General features: G+C 43.7%; 1 protein-coding gene across 1 annotated transcript in view; it reads right to left on the bottom strand.

The window, feature by feature from the left end:
* SPOCK2 (SPARC (osteonectin), cwcv and kazal like domains proteoglycan 2) overlaps positions 1-22,164 on the bottom strand; it is a 31,193-nt gene extending 9,029 nt beyond the window's left edge. The window contains exons 1-2 of the mRNA XM_044662822.1: positions 20,052-22,164; positions 498-506 (exon numbers count right to left, since the gene is read on the bottom strand). Coding sequence (XP_044518757.1) covers positions 498-506; positions 20,052-20,267 — 225 coding nt within the window. The 5' untranslated portion in view covers positions 20,268-22,164. The remainder of the gene's footprint in view (positions 1-497; positions 507-20,051) is intronic.
* Between the last annotated feature and the right edge of the window lie 1,455 nt (positions 22,165-23,619).

Below are 23,619 nucleotides of genomic sequence, written 5' to 3'. Positions count from 1 at the left end.
GAAAGGAAAGGAAAGGAAAGGAAAGGAAAGGAAAGGAAAGGAAAGGAAAGGAAAAAAGAAAAGAAAAGAAAAAAAAAGAAAAAGAAGAAAAGAAAAGAAAGGGAGAGGAAAAAGAAGGAAAAGGAAGGGGATGGCAAGACTGGTTCTTTGTGTAATTATTTGTCATTCAAACCTTTCCTTGCCCTACCTGGGTTCTTATAAGTCTTCTTTTCCTATTCACTCACCCCATTCCCAAATATGGGAATCTTTTTCAATTCTACCCACAGAGTCCTTAAATCCATATCACCACCACCCAAATACACCCTAACACACACACACACACACACACACACACACACACACACACACACACACACACACACACGTGCGCGCACGTGCACGTGCGCGAATGGGACTTTGTAGGGAAGAGAGAAAGGTGAGAAGGAAGAATGAGGGAAGACAAGGGGGTATCCAATACCAGAGAAATAAATGTCATTGGAAACTCAGCCAGTACTCACCTCTACCTCCTGGGTTTTCAGATGACAGTAGGCCACAGAGCACGGAGCAAGAGAAGAAAAGAAAAAAGAAAAATCTAGGTATGAGATCCACCCAAGGGAAGGTGACTGATACAATCAAATGGTCACCCCATATTTTATTAACTAGAGGGCTGGCATTGGAAGCAGAGGACCTGAGTTCGAATCAAGCCTCAAATAATTACTAACTGTATGAGTCTGAATAAGTCATCTAACCTCTCTGTGCCTCAGTTCCTTCATCTATAAAATTCAAGGAATCAAACTCATTGGCCTCTAAGAACCCTTCCAACTCTAAATCTACAATCCTAAAATCCTTCATTGAAGGAGCAGCAGACCATTTCTCCCTCTGCCTCACTTCCCTTCACTAAGCTGAGGTACCCATCAGAGATAGAGCCAACAACTGATTATAATAGCTCTCTGATTTCAAGGTAGAGAACAGGCCAAGTAAACAAGGGACTACAAGTAGAAAACAAAGCTATTCTTCTCTAAACTTAAGAGCATCTAGGGAGGCCTGGGGCTTCAGGTTTACTATAAATATAATTCTACTGTGCTCTAATAAGTCTACTTAACCCTCTGGCCTTGGATTAGTAAATGAAGAGATAGTTCTTCTCTACTCTTGCTTCATCCTTATCATCAACACCATCTGAGGATGTTCCCCAAGGGCCTACATACCCACAGTGGCACTGCCCAGATTGCCTAGGGAAAAAGAAATGGAGGCTTCCAGCTCACCATCTCAGGAACAGAATGATGGGCAGTCACCTCAAGCCCATCCCTGTCACTTTCCCCATCATCTCTCCACAGGGGCTTCTCCCTTTTCCTTCAGTTCCTTTGCCTGCTAAGGATTTGAGTGAAACATCTCTTTCTTCAAGGTAAGCCACTGAATTTAAGAAAATACAAAGGAAACTCTTCTTGGCTCAAGTTCTGACTTTCTCTGCCAGGGTGGATGAAGCAGGTGGAGGAGAGCTATCCCCTTCCAGGATGCTTGCCTCCAAGCTTCTGTGACCACAGAACCAAAGAATGTCATTTCTAGGAGATAACTAGGAGATCCCTAAATCCAACACCCTCATTGGACAGAGGAAGAAACTTGGACCCTGAGGAGTTAAAGGTGTTCTCCATGGTTACATCATCAACAGCAAAGCTGAGGCTAGAACCCAAGACCCTTAGCCCAATGGTCTTTCCAGTACAGTATACGGCTTCCAAAACCCTGGGGAAGGAACTGAACACAAAATGCACATTAGATAAAAAGCCTCTGGAAAACTTCTGTTTGCTCCTGCCCCAGGGGGCTCTACTATGCCAGCTGATCCCCCAGCTGTCTAGGGACTGAGTTGCTAAGTCCCACACTAGCCCCCTGGCATAAGACTCCAACTTCTACTGCTGCCCCTGCCATCATCAGGCCCAGCTTCTGAGTCACCCATGGAAAATTGACAAATGGCTCCCAGAGAGACCTCATTGTTGAGACTCATGATTCCCTGACAGGTGGTGGGAGTGCTGCCAGGCAGGGATTCTCTGGGGCCAGAGGCTTGCTGCATTGAGGAGCCAGCTGCCAGCTATAGTCTCTGGGCTATGATCCAGAAGGGACCGAGAGGAATGGATGCAGCAAGGACTAGGAGGTTAGGTGGATGTGAGAATCCTCTTTCCTCTCTGTGTCCACTTCCCTTCATCACCCCTACCTGGGTATTTGCTTTGTAAGAGAAGGTCAACAATACACTTCAGAGCCCTGGGATGGGCGACATTCCCAGCTGACTAGCTGTGGAGATGAGGCGGACTAGTTGACCCCTGGATCCCTTCAAACGTGAGCTGAGCAGACTCCAAAAATCATGAAACATGGCTGGATCAAAGAAGCACCCATGATAGAGAAGCTACTAGCCTGAGATAATGAAATCTCCTGTCTCAAACGGCAAGAGGACCTTTGAGCGCATTCAATGATTCCCATGAAGTCAATGAGTGTCAAAATAAGTATAACAGAAGAATCCAGAGGAAACATACTCATAATGACCCATAAGGAGAACCTGAGTCTAGCAGAAAGACCAGTGAAGGACCAGGGCAAAGAGCTTCAGAGATAGCAAGGGCATATGTGTAACTGTGGTAAGTGCCACACATACACTCATGAATGACTGTGTAAGAGAAAAACAAATTCTCCAAGAGCAAGAGTGATTCTACTCAGAAAAAAAGGCAATAAAATCTATCATTGGGAACCCAGCCTCCAGCCTTCACCCTCACAGCATCAGCTCCTTGTAACTCTCTTGACTGAGTTGAGAAAGGCTTCTGTTCAGAGGGTCCCGAAGTCTCTGAAGTCTTTGGGACTCTCCTCCTGGATGACCAGAGAGGATGGGAGTCTAGGCAGCAAGAGGGGAAGGAGGCCAGAAGAGAGGCAAGAAGAGGAGACAGTGAAAAGAGGAAAGAAAAGGAAAGGAATAGCCTCCTTTTTTTAAGGGTCTCTGTCCTTTCTTCTTATTACTCCTGATTAGCCTTATACCACAGCAAGTAATAATGAATGCAAGGCATCTGCTCATATGTCTCAAGCACAGAGTATCGTCCGCCTAAGAGTTTGGGCATTCTGTAAGTTTGGGATAAACCAGGCACTTGGGGCAGGGTCTGGGAATGGAATGAAACCAAATACAAATGTGTCTTCTAAGCACATACTATGTACCAGTACCCTACGATAAGCCTTGAGGATAAAAACGTAAAATCATGAGGATCCCTGTTCTCAAGGAGCTTACATTCTAACTGGGGAGGCCAATCTGTGCCTCCTAAGAAGCTGCTTGGTTACAAAGTACAGAAAAAAGCAAAAAGTCAACCAGTCATTAAGTATTTAGTAAGCGGGGCCGGGAACAGTTCTAAGTAATGGGGATCCAAAGAAAAAGAAAAAACAGTCCCTGCCCTCAAAGAAGCAATATCGACCAATACATGTGTATAGAGAGAAGGATGGAGGGTAACCTTAAAGGAAAAGCTTTGTTCTAACAGTTAGGGTGACGAGGCCAGACCTCCAAGTGACCTGGGTTGGGTGGATGGCTTGTTAAAAACCAGTGATCATCCTTGGAGAGCAATGACTCCTCTGGCAGCAAACCTCCAACAAGAATAACTGACATTTCTAGAGTGTTTTCAAGTTTACAAGGTCACTCACACACACACACACACAAAATTTCATTTATTTCTTACAAACTATCCTGCAATGTAGGTGCTATTATTATCCCCATTTTGCAGATGTGGAAACTCTAGTGCAGAGAATCACTTGCCCAGGGTCACACAGCACTTGTCAGAGGCAGAATCTGAATCAAAATTCTCCCCACTCTAGGCTACTTGATGATCTGGGGTGGGAGTGGGTACTCAGGGCAGGGTGACTTAGGTTAAAAAGAATTAGGGGTTTCTGCACCGGACTCCATTCCTCGCCCTGGATGAGAAGCTCCTCAGATAGGGAATAGAAGAAGGGCACAACAAAACTAAAAGAGCCACAATATGCATGGAAATGCTTTAGTAGAACCCCATATTGTTCAACCTGGAAGAACTCTTAACAGCTCACCTAGACCAACTCTCCTCCTTATTTTTTTTTTAAAACCCTTACCTTCTGTCTTGGAACCAATACATAGTTCCAAGGCAGAAGAGTGATAAGGGTAGGCAATGGGGGTTAGGTGACTTGCCCAGGGTCACACAGCTGGGAAGTGTCTGAAGCCACATTTGAACCCAGGACCTCCCGTCTCTAGGCCTGGCTCTCAATCCATTGAGCTACCCAGTTGCTCCCTCCTTATTTTTTAATATAAGGGACATGTCTCTGAGTTTTGTGAGGGTAGAGACTTTTCATTTTTGTCTTTGTATTCCCAGGCCCTAACATACGACCTGGCCTATAGAAGGAGCTCAATAAATGCTCATTGAACTCAACTGAATTCTGGAATGTACAGGTGCATGAGTGGTGGTCAATGACATAGGGGCTATCCTGCTTTCTAATCTCACCTAGTAAATGCTTTGTTCTAGCTCTGCTGAAGACTTTCCCTTTTAGGGTCTCCATAGTCATGTCCCTGGATCACCCCCAGATGCTTCAACCTCCAACAGTGATGGGAGGGGGAAGGCCTTGGAGCTCAGTACAAAGTAAGTTATTGATGGTCAATACTGAACAGCAGGGAGGATGAATTCTCACAGAAAGTCCTGCCAGGAAATTCAGATGGGAAATTCATGAATGACTGTGAAGGCAGGCAGGTGCATGAGAATAGACTTTTCATCAAAAGCCCCATAACTATCCCTTCTGCCAAGTCCCAGGGGATAAGAAGAGTGCTCAGATCAACCTAGAAAAGGCGGGGGTGGGGGGGTGGGGGGGTTAACATTCCCAGCAATCAATCGCCAAATACTGATTTAGAACATATTATTTGTATTTTAAACAAAATATTCTGGCCCACACCTCACGACTTGGCTTCTCTAAGGTTGGGTCATCAGAGTAGAAGTTGGAAAAATTGCTCCAGGAGCAGTCTCACTGAGTCTGGAGAAACTCGTCACTAGGCTAACAGCTCGCCAAGACAATTTACAGAATTACCTATAAAGGGTTTGTAATCTCCATGGATGGAGGGACTACCCACATTGAAGAAACCACAGATCTGCAAGTACAGAAGTATATACTTTTTGTAAGGCATGCCCCAGGAAGAGCTGAGAGCCAAGGTAAGAATCAGAAGAAGGGCTTAAAGTCTTGGTGGAAGGATTTCTGTTTAGCTGTTGGGCAAGAAGGAAACTTGATGCTTCCTGGAAACTTCATTTTGGGAATACTGGGGGAGAATGGCCCCAGGGAGATGAGAGAAGAATAGATTAATTCAACCTCAGCAGGAGAGAATGGGAGAAAACACACACACATACACACACACACCATGGGAATCAGAAGTGAGAGTGGGGAGTGGGGAGTTGTTGCAGTGATAGCAAAAGAAAAACAGCCTCCTGGGAAGGAGAAAACTTCTTTGAATGGCTCGTGGGCCTGCCAGTGCTGGGACTAGTTGGCATTGAATATTGAAATTTAGGTAGCAGTAAAGGCAGAGTAGGGAGACTGAGGTAAGACTCTAATCCAGGTTTCAGAGCGTTAGTCTTCCAATTTATGGGAGGCTATAGAGGCCAAATTTAAGGACAAGGATTACATATCAGCCCCATAACTCACTTATAAACCCTTTAAGTCACATATTGGACTTATGCCATTTAGAAACTAAAAGGAGATATTCATTAGCAAGTGTGAATAATGCCACTGGAATGTGTTTATTTATATCACCAAAGTGGGCTCATTAACATTTGTGAAAAATGACCAAATCATGACACCAGAGTGGTGTTAAAGAATCAGGAGAATCAGGAGACTCGAGTTCTACTCCCAGCTCCACCGCAGAATAGGCATGGGACTCTGACCACTCTGCTATCAGTTCCCTCAATTAAGAAATGAAAGAGTTGTACTAAGTCATCTCCAAGGTCACTTCCATATTGTACAAAAATATCATACCTCTAAAAAAAGTTGAAAAAATAATTTCTACAGCAAATATTTCTGATAAAAGTCTCATTTCTCAAAAGTATAAAGAACTTAGTCAACTTTATAAAAATATAAGTCATTCTCCGATTGATAAATGGTCAAAGGATATGAATAGGCAGTTTTTAGAAGAAGAAATCAAAGCTATCTATAGTCATATAAAAATGTTTTAAATCACTGTTGATTATAATAATACTAATTAAAGCAACTCTGAGGTACCATCTCACACAGATCAGAGTGGCTAATAACACAGAAAAGAAAAAAGAGAAATGATGCAGAGGATGAGGGAAAATTGGGACACTAATGCACTATTGGTGGAGTTGTGAACTGATTCCAACCATTCTGAAGAGGAATTTGGAACTATGCCCAAAGGGCTCTAAAACTATGCCTACCCCTTTGATCCAACAATACCACTAGCTCTATTTTTTTTTTAAAAAAAAGGAAAAAAGACTGATTTGTACAAAAATATTTATAGCAGCTCTTTATGTGGTAGACAAGAAATGGAAATTGAGGAAATGCCCTTCCATTGGGGAATGGCTGAACAATTTGTGGTATATGATTGTGATGGAATACTATTGTGCTATAAGAAATGACAAATAGAATGGTTTCCAAAAAATCTGGAAACACTTACATGAACTGATACAGAGTGAAGTGAGCATAACCATAAGAACACTGTACAAAGAGATAGCAATATTTTTTGATGAACCACTGTGAATGACCTAGTTATTCTAAGCAATTCAGTGATCTAAGACAATCCTAGAGACTCATATGAAAAATGCCATCTGCCTTCAGAGAAAGAACTGATGGAATCTGAATGCAGATCAAAACATATTATATTTCACTTTCTTCCTTCCTTTTTTTTATTTGTGATCTCTTCCACAAAATGACTAATATGGAAAAAATGTTTTACATGATTGCACATGTAAAATCTGTATCAGATTGTTTACCATCTCAGGGAGGGGAGAGAGAGTAAGGAAGGGTGGGAAGGAAGGAAAGAATTTGGAATTCAGAAAACATTTTTAAATGAAGGTCTTAAAAAAACTGTTTTTATATTCATGAAATGGGGGGAAATAAATGATTATTTTAAAAAAGAAAGTTAGGGCATGGAATTTTGAAAAAAACCACGCTTGTCATTAAAAAAAAATTATGCTTCTGATCTGAAGTCACTCCAGATGGCTTTGGGGAGTTGTAGGGGAAGTTGGATGGCAAATGAGCAGCAGCTGATAGAAAACTTCATCATCCTTGCACTGGCCATCCCATCCAATCAATGCAATCTAAGGATCACTTATTAAGCATTATAACAGGGGTTCTTAATCTAATATATGGGAATTTGGTTGGAGCTTATTCTATTTTGATAACTATATTTGAATATAATTGCTTTCCTTTGTAATCTCATGTATTTTATTTTATTCATTTAAAAATATTATTCTAAGAAGGAATCCATGGACTGATTTCTCAATACTTCCAAGGGGTCCAAAAATCACCAAAAAAGTTAGGAATCAATGACCATGTTGGTAGTTGACAAGGATACTGATCATACCAGTCCTTTCCTCATCTATTTCAACCTACCATTGTGGCTGCTTTTGAAAACCATAGCAAGGAGCAGAGGAAGCAAACATATGGCTTAAAGGAGATGAGTCTGAACTCCAAGAATCCTTGAAAATAAAAGCTCTGGTTTTAACTAGACATTCTTTAAAGGCTGGACCACATCATAAAATCACGGAATCCTAGATTTGGAAGGATCTTTAGAAATCATCTTAGCCAACGCCCTCATTTTACAGAAATGTAAAATTTACCCATAACATTACTCCAGTAAGTAAGATGATTTGCTCTGAATCACCTGCCTTTTAAGCTTTTGAATAAATGTGCATGTTAACTGGGTATTTCTTATGTGATATATCCAGTTGTAAGCCTATTGGGGAATTGGGTAGAGCTAGGCCAGGAACCCAGGTCCTATGGCCCCAATTCTAGTGCTCTTGCTACCAAATACCACACTTTCCCTTTAGTATGTATATACACAAGGGGAATGGTGATGATGCTTGCAAATAATATATCACGGAATCAGGATGGGACAACTTTAAAGGATCTTGGTGGTCATCTTGCCCAACCCATGGCCAAAAAAGAAATCATTGCCATAACATCCCAACCAGTCATTATCCAGCCTCTGCTTGACCACCTCCAAGGAGAAAGATCTCTACTATATAATTTTATTGTTGTTCTGTTTTTTTTTCAGTTTAAGTACCACTTGAAACCCTATTGGGGGTTTTCTTGGCAGAGATTCTGGAGTTGTTTCTCATTTCCTTCTCCAACTCATTTTACAGATGAGGAAACTGAGACCAAATAAGGTAAAATGACTTCCCTAGGGTCTCACTGCTAGTAAGTGTCTGTGGCCAGATTTGAACTCAGTAAGATGTTTTCCCGGTTCTAGGCCCAGCACTCTATCCAGTGCATTACCTAGCTGTCCCTACCATACCAACAAGGTGGTTAGTCTGCCCCCACACCCAATACCCTGTACATTTTATATAACCATAAACAACTAGTTTATGGTCAGAGTTATTGTGGCATATTAACTCTATCTGGCCCATACTGTACATAGTCTAGTATTTCAAAGGTATATGTCTAACTATCTTAATAAGATTTGTTAACTCCTGAAGGGAAGGGACTAAATCTATACCTCTTCACAACCTCTGGGTCTAAAAGAGAAAACTTGAATATATAGATGTTAAAAAAATGATAGCTGGTTGAATGACTGATTGACTAGAACTCAAATTTGGGAAACTAGGTGGTGCAATGGATAGAACACCAGGCCTGGAGTCAAGAAGACCTGAGCTCAAATCTGATCTCTGCAGTGTGACTCTGGGCAAATCACTTAACCATGTTTGCCTCAGTTTTCTCATCTGTAAAATTAACTGGAGAAGGAAATGGCAAACCATTCTAGTATTTCTGTCCCCAAATCCCAAATGTTGTCACAAAGAGTCAAATATGGTTTAAACAACCACAAGAACTTAGATGTATTGATTCACTGCTCCCTTCAATGTAACACAGACAGAACCATGGAATCTCAGAATTGGAAAGGATCTCATGTGCTTTCTAGTCCAACACTGACATGCTGTCCCTTCTGACCTCTGTTTCTTAGTCTTTCATTCTTTAAGGCTAAGATTCACTCCATGAAGCCTGTCCAGATTCTCCTACTTGTTCATGTCTTCTCTCCTTCCTCCAATTACCTTGTACTTATCTGTGTTCATATTGTGTCTTCCTTTACCCAGGAGAATGAATGGTGCTCAAAAGCAGGGACTATTTCATATTGTCTTTGTACCTTCATAGCCTAGTATGAGCTTTGTTCTCAATTGCTACTGTTTATTTCATTTTTATTAATATCCAAATCACTCTGGTATCTTCCCAGCCTAAATTAATCCCCTTTTGTACACAGTAAAGTGTTTACTAAATATTTACCAGATCCGAGCAGGAACTCTCTTCTACTGCATTCCTGCTGAGTGGTCATCCAGGTCTTGAGGGAAGCTTTCTCAGGAGAAAAAAACTCCCTACCTCTTGAGGAAAGTTCATTCTCAGAGCTTTAAATGCTCAAACAAGGACAATGGTCAAGAGGCATCATGTTATTTGGGGGGGACGGTTTTAGATTTGGAGTTAGAAAACCAGGGATTGAATCCAGATTCTCATATTCACTCTATGTGACCATCATTTAAGATGAGCTTGTTTTCTCATTCATAAAATGAGGATACTAACAGTACTATCCTATCTCACACAGTTCCTGTGATTATCAAGTGAAATCATAGCACCATTGTATTCTGGATTTAGAGCTGAAAGAGGCCTTAGAAGCCATCTCTTCCAATCCCCCTCATTTTTCAGAAGAGGAAACTGAGGCCTAAAAAATTGAAGTGATTTGCCTAAGGAAACATATACAAAATGCTTTAGAAACCTTAAAACCTGTACAAATGACAATCATGTTATTCCTAGGAAATTTTACCTAACATCAAAGTAAAATCTTTCCCTCCACAACTTCCACCCACTGTTCCTGGCTCTACCCCTCTGAGGTCAAGCAAAATAGAATTCCCTCTTCTATTAGACAGCCCTTGAAATATTTGTAAGGCGGTTATCATATATCTCCTAGCTCTTCTTCAGGATAAATAGCCTAGGCTCTCAAGAAAAAAGGTAGTCACAGGATCAGGGATAAAATTCTCTGCATCAGAGTGCCTCTGGAGAGCACTAGAGAAAGAGGGGAACCTCAGCATGGGTGGGTACCAAGGGGAAGGCATAGGCTGCTGCTGCTGCTAACTTGCATTCTCTCTCTCTCTCTCTCTCTCTCTCTCTCTCTCTCTCTCTCTCTCTCTCTCTCTCTCCCTTTCCTTTTCTCTTTTTCCCTCCCCCTTCTCCTCTTTTTGTACCTTCCTCCCTCCCTTCCTCTTCTCTCTGTCTGTCTGTCTCACACACACACACACACACACATACACACACACACACACACACACACACACACGCATTTTCTAGAAGCTCCACCACACAGGAGTGTGGTGGTTTGGAGCTAACCCACCTCCAGCTTTGATCTCTGCAGCTCTGCTCTGTTGCCATGGAAACATGGCCCACTGCTGCAAGCTCAGAGAAAGCCTGGGCTTGAGAGATTCCCCCCCCTCCTACCCCCCAGCCGGGCAGGGTGAGTAAGAGCCACACAGTGGGTGTTTTCAGTTGCTGCTGTTTATTTCATTTCATTTTCATTAATATCCAAATCATTCGGGTACCTGCACAGCCTAAATTAAACCACTTTTTCCTGGCCTTTCCATCTGCCACAGGCTAAGGGAGCCTCTAAAGGCTAATTGGCCTCATCCCTCATCCTACAGTGTGAGGTAGGAAGAGTGGGGTAGATGGCAATATGCTGGGGACTGGATGCCTTCCATCAGTCCACAGGCTCTATCATCAGGCCTTCCTGGTATGGAAATTAAGCCAGCCTGGGATTCCCAAATTTGCCTAAATACAGGCCTTGGGGAAAATAAAGGGCTAAATTCTCAAGTTATACAGATGATTAAAGAAATGGTCCTGAATTGAAGGAGGATGGGGATGGGCCAGGACATCTTGGAGGGCAAAACAATCCCAGATACTGCATCCCTTTACATTCCATCCCCTCCCCAATTCCAGAGCTTTACATATATATATGTAAGTAATTGGTACTCAGAACCAGAAATACCTTGAAAAGCTACCTTTCCACGAGGCAGAAGAGAAGAAGGGAGTTGGAGAAGGAACTAAATATGGGAGATGGCTTTGAGGCAGTCTGGGGGCAGGAGAGTAGGAGGGAAGGAAAGTTATTAAGTATTTACTGCCCTCTTGGAGAATTTTAGAAGAGGGTTTTTGCTGGGTCCAATGAATGAAGTTGGAAATCCAATCTTCTTCTCCACTCCCCACTCTGAGGAATTTTTTGTTAGGGCAAGAATGTGCTTATCACTTACTCCTTTGGTGCCAGGCACAGCTTCTAGCTAGGATCACGTGCCTGGCAACACTGATACCTCAACACAAGGGCCCCAGCCACCCAGTTTCTCATCCACTCCTCCTGCCTCCTCTCCACAGGTGATGGTTTGAGAGGATCATCCACAATACAACATTCACTCTCCTCCATGATTCCACAGTTCAGCATAGAAAGCGCTGGGGGCAGGAGGGAGAAAGATCTAGAGCCACAAGCTAATAAATTAGGATTCTGGTCTTGTGCCCTGACTGACAATCCCTGAACCTCTGTTTTCTGATCTAGGAAATAATTCCAAAATCAATGGGAAGCAAAATAAAATCCAAAAAGGAAGAAAAGGAATAATTCCAAAGCCCTAAGATATTTGGAAGGATCCCAGATTAATAATGTTAAGTGATTTACAAATATTAGAAGTTAGGGAAGTCTGAAGACCTAGTTTTTCTGATTTGGAGCCTACTAGAAATATCAAGTCTATAAGCAAAAAACAGAAAGACAGGCTCTCTCTCCTAGAACTGGTTTTATCTCTTACTTGTAGGCTGTTACATTAGAAAGAGAAAATATTCCTTTCAAAAGGAGCCAGAGTGGGGGCTGAGTGTCCTGCCTTGCTCCTACCACTGAAACCCATCATTGTAGGAAAAAAAGGTACAAGGATATGAAAGGAAACTCACTCCCTCACCCCAGTTTTAGGAAGCAAGATCCAAAGAATGTGGCTTATTGGATATGTACCCTGCTTCCAAAAGAGGACGGATCTAAATTTTCATAGGAAAGGGAAGAGCCAGTGGAAATCAAATGCTGCCATCCATAAGATCTGCCACAGATGCATGTGTTGTGGGCAGGAAATAGGGCAAGAGGCAATTTTCTCTCATTCATTCATTTCACAAATAAACTAGGGGGTGCATAGAATAACCGAAAGGGTCGTTCATGTTTCTTTTTCACTAAATTAGCTGTTTAACTTTGGGCAAGTCCTCAATCTCTCTAAGTCTTAGTTTCCTCATCTGTAAAATGAAGGAGGATATATAAGATGATCACTACAGTCTAAAATTCTATGACCCTAGAAATATTTATTCAGAAGAGCCTACTATGCATAGGGCACTGAGTAGACTACAAAGCTATATAATTAATTTGCAGTCCCTGCCTTTAAGGGGTTTCTAGACTAGGTGAAGATGCTAAGCACACTATTCACATTAAATGTTAACGAACAGAACAAAACTTAAACAGCAATATGAAATGTAAGATAAATGCCAGTGGAAAGGTAAGTGCTACAGTAGGACAGGGCAGGAAAAGATTGCTATAACTTGCAAGGGGGTATGAGTTGGGGGTCAGGAAAACTCCATGAAAGAAGGATTTGAACTGAATTTCTGCCCAAAGTCCCCATTCCAAATCTGGCATCAGTTCCTGAGAGGGTAGTTGCTTCTAGAAACCAAGTCAGTCTTCCTTACCTGTGAGGTTCAAAGCCAAGGAATACAGAGGGTAAAAAGATGCTTTCAGTGCTCTACTCCCATCCCCCACCCCCAGGGAAAGCAGGCCAAGTCTTGGCTGGCTGCCCCTACCACCATCACCGCTACTCTTCCCACCATTACTACCAACCATGCAGAGAAGAGATCTGGCTTCTTAGGAGGACTTATCTGTCTCCTTTTCTGCCTCAGAAGGCCAGAATGACTCCAAAGTCTTCTTACTAATAAAATCAGAACTAAAAAAGTGTTCAAGGAGCTGCACCTGTGTCTGCTTCTTGGCCAAGAGCCCTGGCGGATGAAGATATTTATATCTTAAGTACAACTGGATGCTTGTGGCCAACAGTTGGGCCCAGACTTGCCCACTCTACCCACCCACGGGGTCTGCCTTGATTGTTCTATCCAAGTATGAACTTGAGCAGATACATTCTCCTGCACATGTGCAGTTTTACAAATAACCACTTTCACATGAAAAGAAAACACAGGCTGATAGCCTGAAACATGCTTTCCAATACTCGCTTTATGTAAAGAAGCGTTGCTATCTCTCTGGCCCTCTCTTCAACCCCGCCACGGCATTCCGAAAACCTTAGAAGAGGCCAGGCTCTTACATGACTTAGCGAGGGACATCAAAATGAAGTCTTCCTGAAGATCTAGAAAGGAAACTCTTTTCCTAAATAACCTTCCAGCTGAGTATTGGAGGGAGGGCATGGGAGAGGAGGGCGGAGAAACTGCCCGTTTAGCATTTTTAAAAGCTTTAAAGTTCAAGCATGAAAGAAAAATTTCTCTCTGGTTCTTGCACTCCATGTCATGCAAGGGCCCTAATGGCTTGGGGCTTCACCCACCTTCCCTCTCCTTCCTCCAAGTCTCAGAAATGGGGGAGGGGGAACTTAACCCTTCATCTGCTGCAGATCTGACAAATTGGAGATCGCAGGCTCCCAAGCCAACATGTATAGCTCTGGGTCCTCTCTCACCCTTTTTGAACATCTTTCTGTAGGCTTATCTTAGAAGGAGGGTTCTTCATCTGGTGTTCATGAAATTGCTTTTTAAATATTTGGACAATTCTATTTCAATCTGATTTAGTTTTCTTTGTAATCTTTGCATTTTATCTTATGCATTTAAGAATATTATCCTGAAAAGGGGTCCTTAGGTTTCAACAGATGACCAGAGGGGTCTGACACCCCAAAAGGCCCACAACCCCTGACTTAGAATAATAGGATTTGAGAGTTAGTTTAAATCCCTCAATTTACAAATGAGGAAACTGAAGCCTGGAGAATGGCAGTAACTTGATCAAGGTCACACAACTAATAAGTAGCAGGGCTGGAATCTGACTCTAAGCTGGTGCTTCTTCTAGACCACACTCTTCCCATTAGGACAAGAGAACATTCCATCCACTCTATTTCCTCCCCTGGCTTATAATCTTGGTCACAGGCCAAGAGATATGGATGTGTCACCTTTTGTATCTGGTATTTCTCTGAGAGCTACCAGGACTCTCTCATTGGGGAAATTACTTTAAAATTAGAGTAGAGGAAGAGGCTCTTACTTGGAGGAGCCTTATCAAGTTGAAGATACAGACCCACCTGTCCTCTGGCTTCTTCTGTCCCTTCCTAGACTTCACTAAACTCAGTGTTAATGTTAGTAGAGTTCTGAGATCTTTTGACCTTCCATCTCATCTACCCACAAGCCTTTATGAATGTTGGCCATGAGCATATACAAAGGAAGTCCTCATAGGGCCAACATCTGCAAATGAGGCTTTCTGGTGTTTATAAGACTATTAGAACTGCCACACTGTGTCAGTCCTTGGGGCACCCAGCTTCAGATCCTAAAGAAAAACTTGGAAAAGGCCATGATCATCATGTGTCGGGCATGACCCCTTAAAATCTAGGTTCCCTTTAATAATATATTATAGATTTTGATCCATGTATTATCTATATGTTTTTGAAATATCTATTTTCAGCCCATGACCCCAACCCTAAGTATATCGAATTCTGTAAGATCAGTATATATTGTGAAGCCTCTCATGGATATCAGAGTATCCATCCTATTACTTGCTAGGGATTGGTTCATAGAACCCAGAAACATCATTCATTCTCTGGGTAAAGGCTCTTTCTGGAAAACAGAAGGACTCTCTTCTCCATGACCCACTCCAATTGTGTCACAATCCTTTTTTCCCCCTCATCCCCTACTTTGTCTTGAAAGAGGAATAGCCTGCCAAGTTCTTAATATCAAACACAAAGGCACTCTAGCTTCCCTCATTTGCGGAAGTTAAGGGTACGATCTTTAGACTTGGACTCGGAAGAACCTTTATTTGAATTTGAGCCCTGGCATTAAACTAGCTGTGGGATCTTGAACACAGCACTTAGCAATAAGATTCTCAATTTTTTTCCGTTGTAAAATGGAATGATAATATTTAATATTACCTATCTTGTTGTAAGAACCAAATTAGATAATTTGTTAAAGAATAAGAATAATAGTCCACACTTCTTTGGAAATGTTAAGGTTTCTGGGATACTTCCCTCACAATAATCCTGACAGGTAGGTAGTGGAAGTATTATTATCCACATTTTATAGATGAGGAAACGCAGGCTCATAGAGCTTAGGAGTTTTGCTCCAAATCATAAAGCTAGAATGCTTAATGGAGGAACCAGGAGCCTTTCCCCTCTACCAAGCAGTTTCAAAAGTATACTCTGTTAACCAGAAAGTACTATATATTAATTACTGTTACTATTCCATAACTAGGGCTATTGGTCTTAGGCGGCACTAAAAGAAGGATAACATGCAGGATCAGGAAAATAACAGTTCCTGAGTAGACCACAGCTGAATAAGTGAGTTCAATTGTGGAATTTTACTACATTTTAAGGAGACTATTACTAAGATGAAGAGCATCCAGAGAAGACAAGGATGGACCTTGAGATGATGCTGAGGTCATCACTGTAGTTAGCATTTACATAGGGACTTAAGGTTTGTGAAGTTCTTTAAAATACATCATCATTTCAATTGATCTTCACAATACAATCATGTGAGAGAGATGCTATTATAATCCTCATTTCACAGGTGAGGAAAGAGGCAGAGAAGGCAACTTGCCCAGGATCACACAACTAGAAAATGTCTGAAACAGTCAGGGCTCTGATTCCAGTCTTCCTGACTTCATACTCTGTGCTTTCTTCCCCTATGGCACCAACAAGCCTGATGGGGATTAGTTGAAGAACCGGAGCTGTTTAGCCTTAAGAGAGAACTTGTTGGAAACTCATAGCTTTCTTCAAGAATTTCAAGGGCTGTTTTTCTATTTATCCACAGAGGATACAACTAGGAACAATTCGAGGTAAGGGGTGAAGAAACTGGAGAGGCCAAGCAGGTTTAGGTTAGAATAAATGGCCTTGAGGTGGATCCTACCTTTCTTTCTTGACCCACTAGAACAAGCCATTGAATGGGGATGTTTGCCAGGTTGAGGCAGAGGATAGATTTGGGTCTCCACTAACAAAAAAAAACAAACAACCTCTGCCCCTATTTTTCTCACTTTCACTGTTGGATTTTCTGAGAAGCAAGCAAAAGCAGAATGTAATACAAGTAGAGGACAGAGACTTGAAAAGAGCTCTTTCTAGCTACAGTCCCCCAAAGGCCCATTCTGACGAGAATGCAATCCAATGGACTTGTTCCTTCATCAGATACTGCTCGCTGCTGCCACCCCCACCCCAACCACCAGCTGAAAACCTACAGTCAAGTCCAGTCCTTAATATCATGACAACACGGTGGAGAACTTCTTAGAGACCAGGGTTCTTAGAGAGATGGACAGACCAAGGTTAATGAGCCAGAAAGATTCCTGATTTCTTTCTTACTGACTTGGACATCAGATTTCTCCAACACTGGCAGCAAGATATAAGAGAAAAAAAGGAAGAAAGAAAACAGAGAAGATGGTCATAAATACTGTTAGTTCTATGGGAGGGGAGAAGATTGGACCAGCTGATAAATGCCACTTTCCATCCCATTTCAGAACTAAGGAAAGGGAAGGCTGATAGCTCAAACTATCCTGCGCTCCTCTTGGGGAAATAAGCACGCATTACACATGCCAAACATGTGCCAGGTATTGTGCTAAGCGCTATGAACATTATGTCAACTGATCCTTCCAACAACCCTTCAAGGTAGGTGCTATTGTTATTTTCTTTTTATAACTGAAGTAACTGAGGCAGAGAGAGGTTAAGTGACTTGCTCAAAGCCAGCTACTAAATGTCTGGGGCTGCATTTGAACTCAGATCTCACTCTTTTCCAGCCATATGATCTCACCCCAGTCCCTCAAAATCCCCATGTCTCTCCTGGACTCCCTCCTACTTACTCTTAAAGCCCCTCTATTCACGAACTCCTCTAAGTCCTGTGAATCTTCCCCTATTCTGACTCTAGATCACTTTAATCTGACTTCAAGAAATTCTTCATCCCAAGGTTCTTCCATTTTATTCATTAGCACCTCTTTAATATAATCTCCTCCATCTATCCCACCCCCACACACCCTATAACAAGGCAAAAGAAGGGTACCTGTTACCATTTCTGTGACTAACATTTTTAAGGATAGGGCTAAGGTGCAGACTCATCACATCACTCAACAAGCAGTCAAAAAAAAGAATCTCTATCTCCCATGAGAAGTAAAGAAATAACATTTCCAGGAGGCTACAGCTACCCAAGGTCACTCCTGAAATAAAGTTCATTGTTACCAGGCTCCCTTTGGAATGGCGATCTGCCTTCACAGCGGGCTCTGGTTCTCAGAGTGGCTAAAGGAAGCAGCATTGGCTGCAATGGTGACATTCTTAAGCTTTCCTGCAGAATCTGCCAAGAGATCCCAAGGGATCCATTCCCCACCCCTTTCTTCTAGCAGCTAAGGCAGCCTCTGTTCTCCCTGCCAGGGCCTGGCACCTGGTGTGTGATGAGGCTTTAAACGGCCTCCTGCCCTGAAGAGAAGATTCTAGACCACCCAAATTGTTATACACCCTCCAGCTTCCATCAGGCAGGGTCCCAAGGGATCTCCCATTCAGAACCTGTCTTCTGATGGATGTAGGAAAAGGGTGCAGAAAGGATTAGGGGGGGCACAGTTGGTTGAAGTGGGGGCCAAGGGATTAATCCTCTATTCTCATCAATTGACCTGGCAAACAGAAGGCAAAAAGTAAGCAGATCTCTAGACTTGGTTTTGAAAACTATTACAGTTCTGATGGCCCACCCTTTACTCCCCCATCCCCTGCCCTCAACAGATTTCATCTGGGAGGGCCAAATTCCCAGAGCCTGCCTTGAGGGAGGCTCTGGGCACAGTGACACATGGTTTTTGGATCGCAGCATCCCAGCTCCCGCCCCCTCACTGTGCCGTCTGCTTTCAGTGCAGTAATAGGAGATTGCAGCTAATCTACCCTCTCTGTTCAGGTAACAGGAACTGAGTGGGAAAAGAACACAAGCGGCTCTGGCTGCTCAGCTCTTTTGGTGGGCCCGCTCTTGCTCCCCAACACAGGGCTCCAGAATGGGCCCTGGGCGGGCGGCTGGCCGCCACACAATCCCACTCCTGTCTGTATCATCTCAGGCCTTTCCCATTCTCTAGGGGGATGTGTGTGCGCACCCAGCTTTAAAGCGCATTTCAAAACAAATTCCGGACGGGTAGTATTGAGGAAGAGGAGGAGGCTTGAAGAGCGCTACAGCCAAGGGCAAGAATGCTGATTTGGCATCCAGGCCCGCAGTGTGGGGGGCAGCTTCGCGGGAATCAGGTCTTCTCCTTCAAAAGTCCTCCCAGCTCCTAGATGCGGCCACTCCTACCCCTTCCTGCACTTCTGGGAAAACTGCCCTCTGTTTCCTCTTCGATCTACAGGTGCCAGTAAACAAAGTGCTGCATCAACACTGGCTCAGGAGTCCGTCTGCACCATCCCTGCAACTTCCTCCCCACCCCCCACCCCTCCTTCGCTGCAAAGCCCAGACCAAGGGGAAACTGGGGGCTGCCTGGGGTGGGAAGAAAGGCTCTCCCCTGGCTCCGTCGATGTGCTCCGGTCCTGGCAGGCCCTCAGGATGCGGGCTCTTTCCCCAACCAAAACCTCTTCCTGGGACTCGCATTTCGTTCTAGGTCTGAGGTTGGTTCCCTCACCAAAAAATGAAAATAGAAGACCCAGCCCATTAGGGCCCCGCACGGCCAAGGAAGCTTCCCTTCCCCCACACATTTTCATCCCCATTACCTGGGCCCAGTGGGTTCCCAGTCCCCCCAACCAAACAGGGGTTCCCCGCGCGGCAGGCCCCCCTCTGGTCGTCCTTGCTTCCTTTTGAGCTATCTCTCACAGGTCTGCGGCTGGGCACTCGGAAGGGGCAAGGGGCCTACGCCTTCACAAAAGGGGCAGGGGAGAGGAACCTTAATGAAAAAGCCAATCTTCTTTCCATCCCCACCCCCCATTTCTACTGTCCCTTCTGGGAGGTGGGGGGCAGGCAGCGATCCTCATTTGGGAAGGCGAGGAAAGCCCTTCCCGCAGTCTTCGCTCCACTCTCCCCTTCCTTTAACCCTAAATGGCCCCAAGGGCTGGCCCCACCCCGCCCGCTCGCTGACCTCCCCCCTTTCTCCGGGCCTCAGGGGCCAACTCTCCAGGGGTTCTCTGAGCGGGCGCCCTTGAAGGAGAAGAGTGAGGGAAAGGGTGACCCCCGGCCCCGCGGGGGCTGAGGAGCTGTGGCTGTGGCGGCGGCGGCGGGCTGGCGGCTTGGCAAGAGCTCCGGGTGTATGTTGTTTACTCTCACTGCCGAGGCAATTAGGAGGCTCTGCCGCGAAAGCTGCTGGCTGCAACACGCCGCCGTCGCTCCCTGGCTCCAGGCGGCTCCGTGGCTCACGGCTGCCAGCCTCTCGGCCGCTCGGGCTCTGCACCAAAGCCCCCTCCCTCTTCCCGGTGCCCCGGGCCGCCTCCACTGCTGCAAAACCCTAAGGCTCTCGCCGAGCCGCTCCCACCCCCCAGCTTGGGCCGGTGCACCTGAAATCCCTCGGGAGCCAGGTCCCCCGCCCCATGCGGGCTAGCCCCGGAGCCCGGCACGGGCCCTCACCTTCCCGTTCCTCCGGGCTGGTCCACTCCACCCACCCCACCCCACCCCACTCTACCCCAGCCCGGTCCCACGCTGCCGCGGGAGCTGCGGCTCTGCAGACTCACGTCTCGGAAGCGGTTCCAGTGCTTGATCTTGCCGCTGTACTGGGAGATGGACGACAGCCATTGCTCATCCTCCATGAAATTGCCAGGGGTCTCGCCATCCTTGACCCCCTTAGAATCCCCCTCCGCCGAGCCGGGTGCAGGGGCCGCAATGAGCAGAAGGGGCAGCAGCAGCAGCAGCAGCCGCCGCAGCAGCAGCCCAAAGCCCCCAGTGCTCATCTTTGATCTGGATTGGGCTTGCTTAGTCTTTTGTTTATTTTTGTTTTTGTTTTTTAAAATTTCTTTGCCTTAATTTCCTTTCACCATAAACAGCCCAAAGTCCTTCTCCCGTTCTCCTCCTCTTCCTCCTCCTCCGCCACTGAAATGATTGGGGGAAGAGATGGATGGTGGGTCCTAGATGAAATGTGACCTGATTAGGAGATGCACTTGTCTGAAAACCCCCAGAGCTGGAAGCAGAAAGGCAAAGAGAATCAGAGAGGCTGCGCCAGGAGGAGCTGTGTCTGTAACTGTAGCATCAGCATCATGTTTGACATCATCATACCTGGCTTGGGGAAAAGAAAGGAAGGAGGGAGGGAGAGAGGATGGGGGGAAGGGAAGAGACGGGAGAGAGACTGAGATAGTGAGATGGAGAGAGCAGGAGCCCAGAAAAAACTACAGGCTGCAATTTCCTAGTAAATGGCCACATGAGAGCACCAAACCCCAGCAACAGTCCAGCCCAACCCGGCTCACAAATGGAGTGGAAAACAAGGGAATCCAAGTTCCATGGAGGGCAGTGCCCTGACCAACAAGGATTAGAGGCTTCCCAGATGGACAAAGGGCAGGAGGATACAAGGCCCATCTTCCCAGAAAGGATGGACTTCCGTTGGAAGCCATAGGGGTTTCTAGACCTCGCAAAACCAAGAGCAGCTGTCTAACGGGTATTTTAGTAGAGGTCTCTCCCTTTTCTCTTTTTTCCTCTTCACCTCAAGCCCAGACTTCTAAGACACCCAGGGCAGGTACAGCTTCAGCTCTGTTACTGGGTATGGCAGCTGGGTTCAGATGAATTATGGTAATGGTTGGCTCTTTAAGACAAAAGGGGGTCTGAGAACTGGTTGTTGGTCTTCAGACTCTTTTCAAGGCACAAGGGCTGGGAACTGAATGTATGGAAAACAGGGGCAGATGTCCTCCCTTCTCAAGCAGCTGATTGAGGACTATTAGTCCTTTTGTCAGCTCTTACCAAGACAATTCTAAAAGGCAAAAAGTCTGCCCATTTCATATACCAAAGGTTTCATCCTTGGTATTCTGGATGTTCTTACTTCTGCATTGGCTTTCAGATTAAACTAGACATAGTGAATCATTCATTTAGGGAGGGAGGGGTTGGGAGCTTAAGCATTTTCTGTCTTTCTTTTTTTTTTTTCTTCCAAAAAGGAAAATCCGAAGATTAGGCAATTATGTGTATATGTGTTTGCCCACATTTTATTTTGGCCCCTATAAATTGTTTATGGGAATCAAATATACCAGTCAGTGGGAACCTGAGCACCTCATCAGGATCAGAAAGGAATAAGGTGATGTTTATATTATGAATGAATTTAAAAAGGGAGCAGATAGTCTAGCAGCATAAAATATGTTAAAACTCTCAGGGCTTAATTATATTTTCATTCAGAAAGTATTAACTGCCATTATGACCTTTAAAAATGGAATAGAACTGAAAAATATTATCTTAATCTTTGAAAAGAGGACAAAACATAGATTAAAATTTTTACATTTATCCTAGGTTTGGTCTGCTTGGGAATTAAATATGAATACTTCAGTGGTCTGGACTGGAGTCCCACTGGGAAAAGGAGAAAACAATAGATCCATTTCAATTTTGTTTTTTCCAATTGAATTAAGAGATGTTGCTGTACCTTAGGCCTTAATCTAAGCCCAGCTGAAGAAGGTATACTCTGATTTGGCAGGGAAGGAAGAGGACTGAGAATTCATAGTCCCTGAGATCACTAAACCACACCAATTAATTTCTATTAGTGGCCTTGCTTTTTATTAAGGAATACTAAACCCATTTTTGTATATGTCAGCCACCCAACAGCTGTCAAAATACTAACATACTGGACTGAATTTGAGGTGGGAGTTCTAGATGTCATAGTTGTTCTCCAATACATTCCAGTCTAAAATGAAACCACTTCTCAGAACAGGGTAAGAAGCAACAGTTCAGTTATGGGTCTGTAAAGGCCAACAGACCACCTCACCAAGAAATTTGGGTCCAGGTATTCAAAGGTCATATTTCCCATAATCCTCTGCATAGTCCTGCAATGACAACCTCCTCTTTAATAGGTCTTTAAGCTTAAATCAATATGAGTTCTATACTGAAAGCAAATAAGCCAGAGTCAAAGTTGTTAAAGAGAAGTTTCTTTTTTTCTAGAATTGCTTGGAATTGGAGGTGGAGGGGAGAAGATGACAGAATAAATGACAGAGAGCCTCACAAAATGGCTAATAGTTTAGATTTAAAAGTTAAGAAAATACCAGAATTTTCTGTAAGACAGGATGTTCAAACTACTGTCCTAAGTGGAAACAAACTTGATGACATTTTCAAAACTTGCTTAGTTTTAACCATTTGGGGTTTTTACAATTTACCTGAAGATTTAACCGGGAATCTCACCAAATTATCTGGTATTCTCTCCAAGTACAATGGAACAAGATGAATAAGACACAATTTGAACCAGGTTTAATAAAACAAAATTTCTACACAACTCCAATGAAGAAAAATACTAAAAGTTTACACTAAAACATGGTCAAGAAAAGAAAAAAATGTTAGAGTCTGTGTTCAAGATAGCAATCACTATCAAGGGTACCAAGGATATAGAAATCATTTCATGGAACCTCTGAGAAATGTCAAATATATTGTAGCACTGGATATCTCATGACCATTCAAGATTGGTGATGAATTTCTATACACCCTTTGTGGTCTAGGAATTATGGGTAAAGTTAGTGATTCAGAACACAAATTCTATTTTACGCAATTTATTCCACATCTCCACAAAGTATGAATTACAAGGTGACAATGCTAAAGAGGAAATGAGATCATAAACACGACACCAACCACTTAAAACTAAGTCATGATCTGATGAGAAGGGGACCTCTGAATCCTGAACACACATTTTTGGCATCCTCAACAAAGATGCTTTGGGAGCCTCCTTATGTCACTATTTTAAAAACAAAAAACAAATCCTTGAACCAAAACTACTAGTCAGTCTCCTTCCTGAAGTAGCAGCTCTATCTGCAATTCCCCAAGGAATGCTGGCTTATCAGTACTCCTTTTAGATAAACAAAAAATAGATTAACAACCTGCCAAAAGGGAGCTGCAAAGGCAAAAATTACATGGTGTTCTGTTGAGATTTCAGTATTTATGACAATTTTTCTAATGAAGTGTATTTCAGGAAGATGAAGAGGCTAGGCACGTTGTTCCACATTGCTCATACCAAAAGTATATTTTGACACTTTAAGAAGTATGAAAAGATTTTTTTATCAACTGGATAAGCTGAGGAAGGACTAAACAGGTAATAGTGGTATTTATCAAGAAAGAACGCAAGAGAACAAG

The sequence above is a fragment of the Gracilinanus agilis genome, chromosome 2 (assembly GCF_016433145.1).
Source record: "Gracilinanus agilis isolate LMUSP501 chromosome 2, AgileGrace, whole genome shotgun sequence".
Taxonomy (NCBI): Eukaryota; Metazoa; Chordata; class Mammalia; order Didelphimorphia; family Didelphidae; genus Gracilinanus; species Gracilinanus agilis.
The sequence above is the reverse complement of the archived record's forward strand: the minus strand, read 5'-3'. Positions and strand labels throughout refer to the sequence as shown.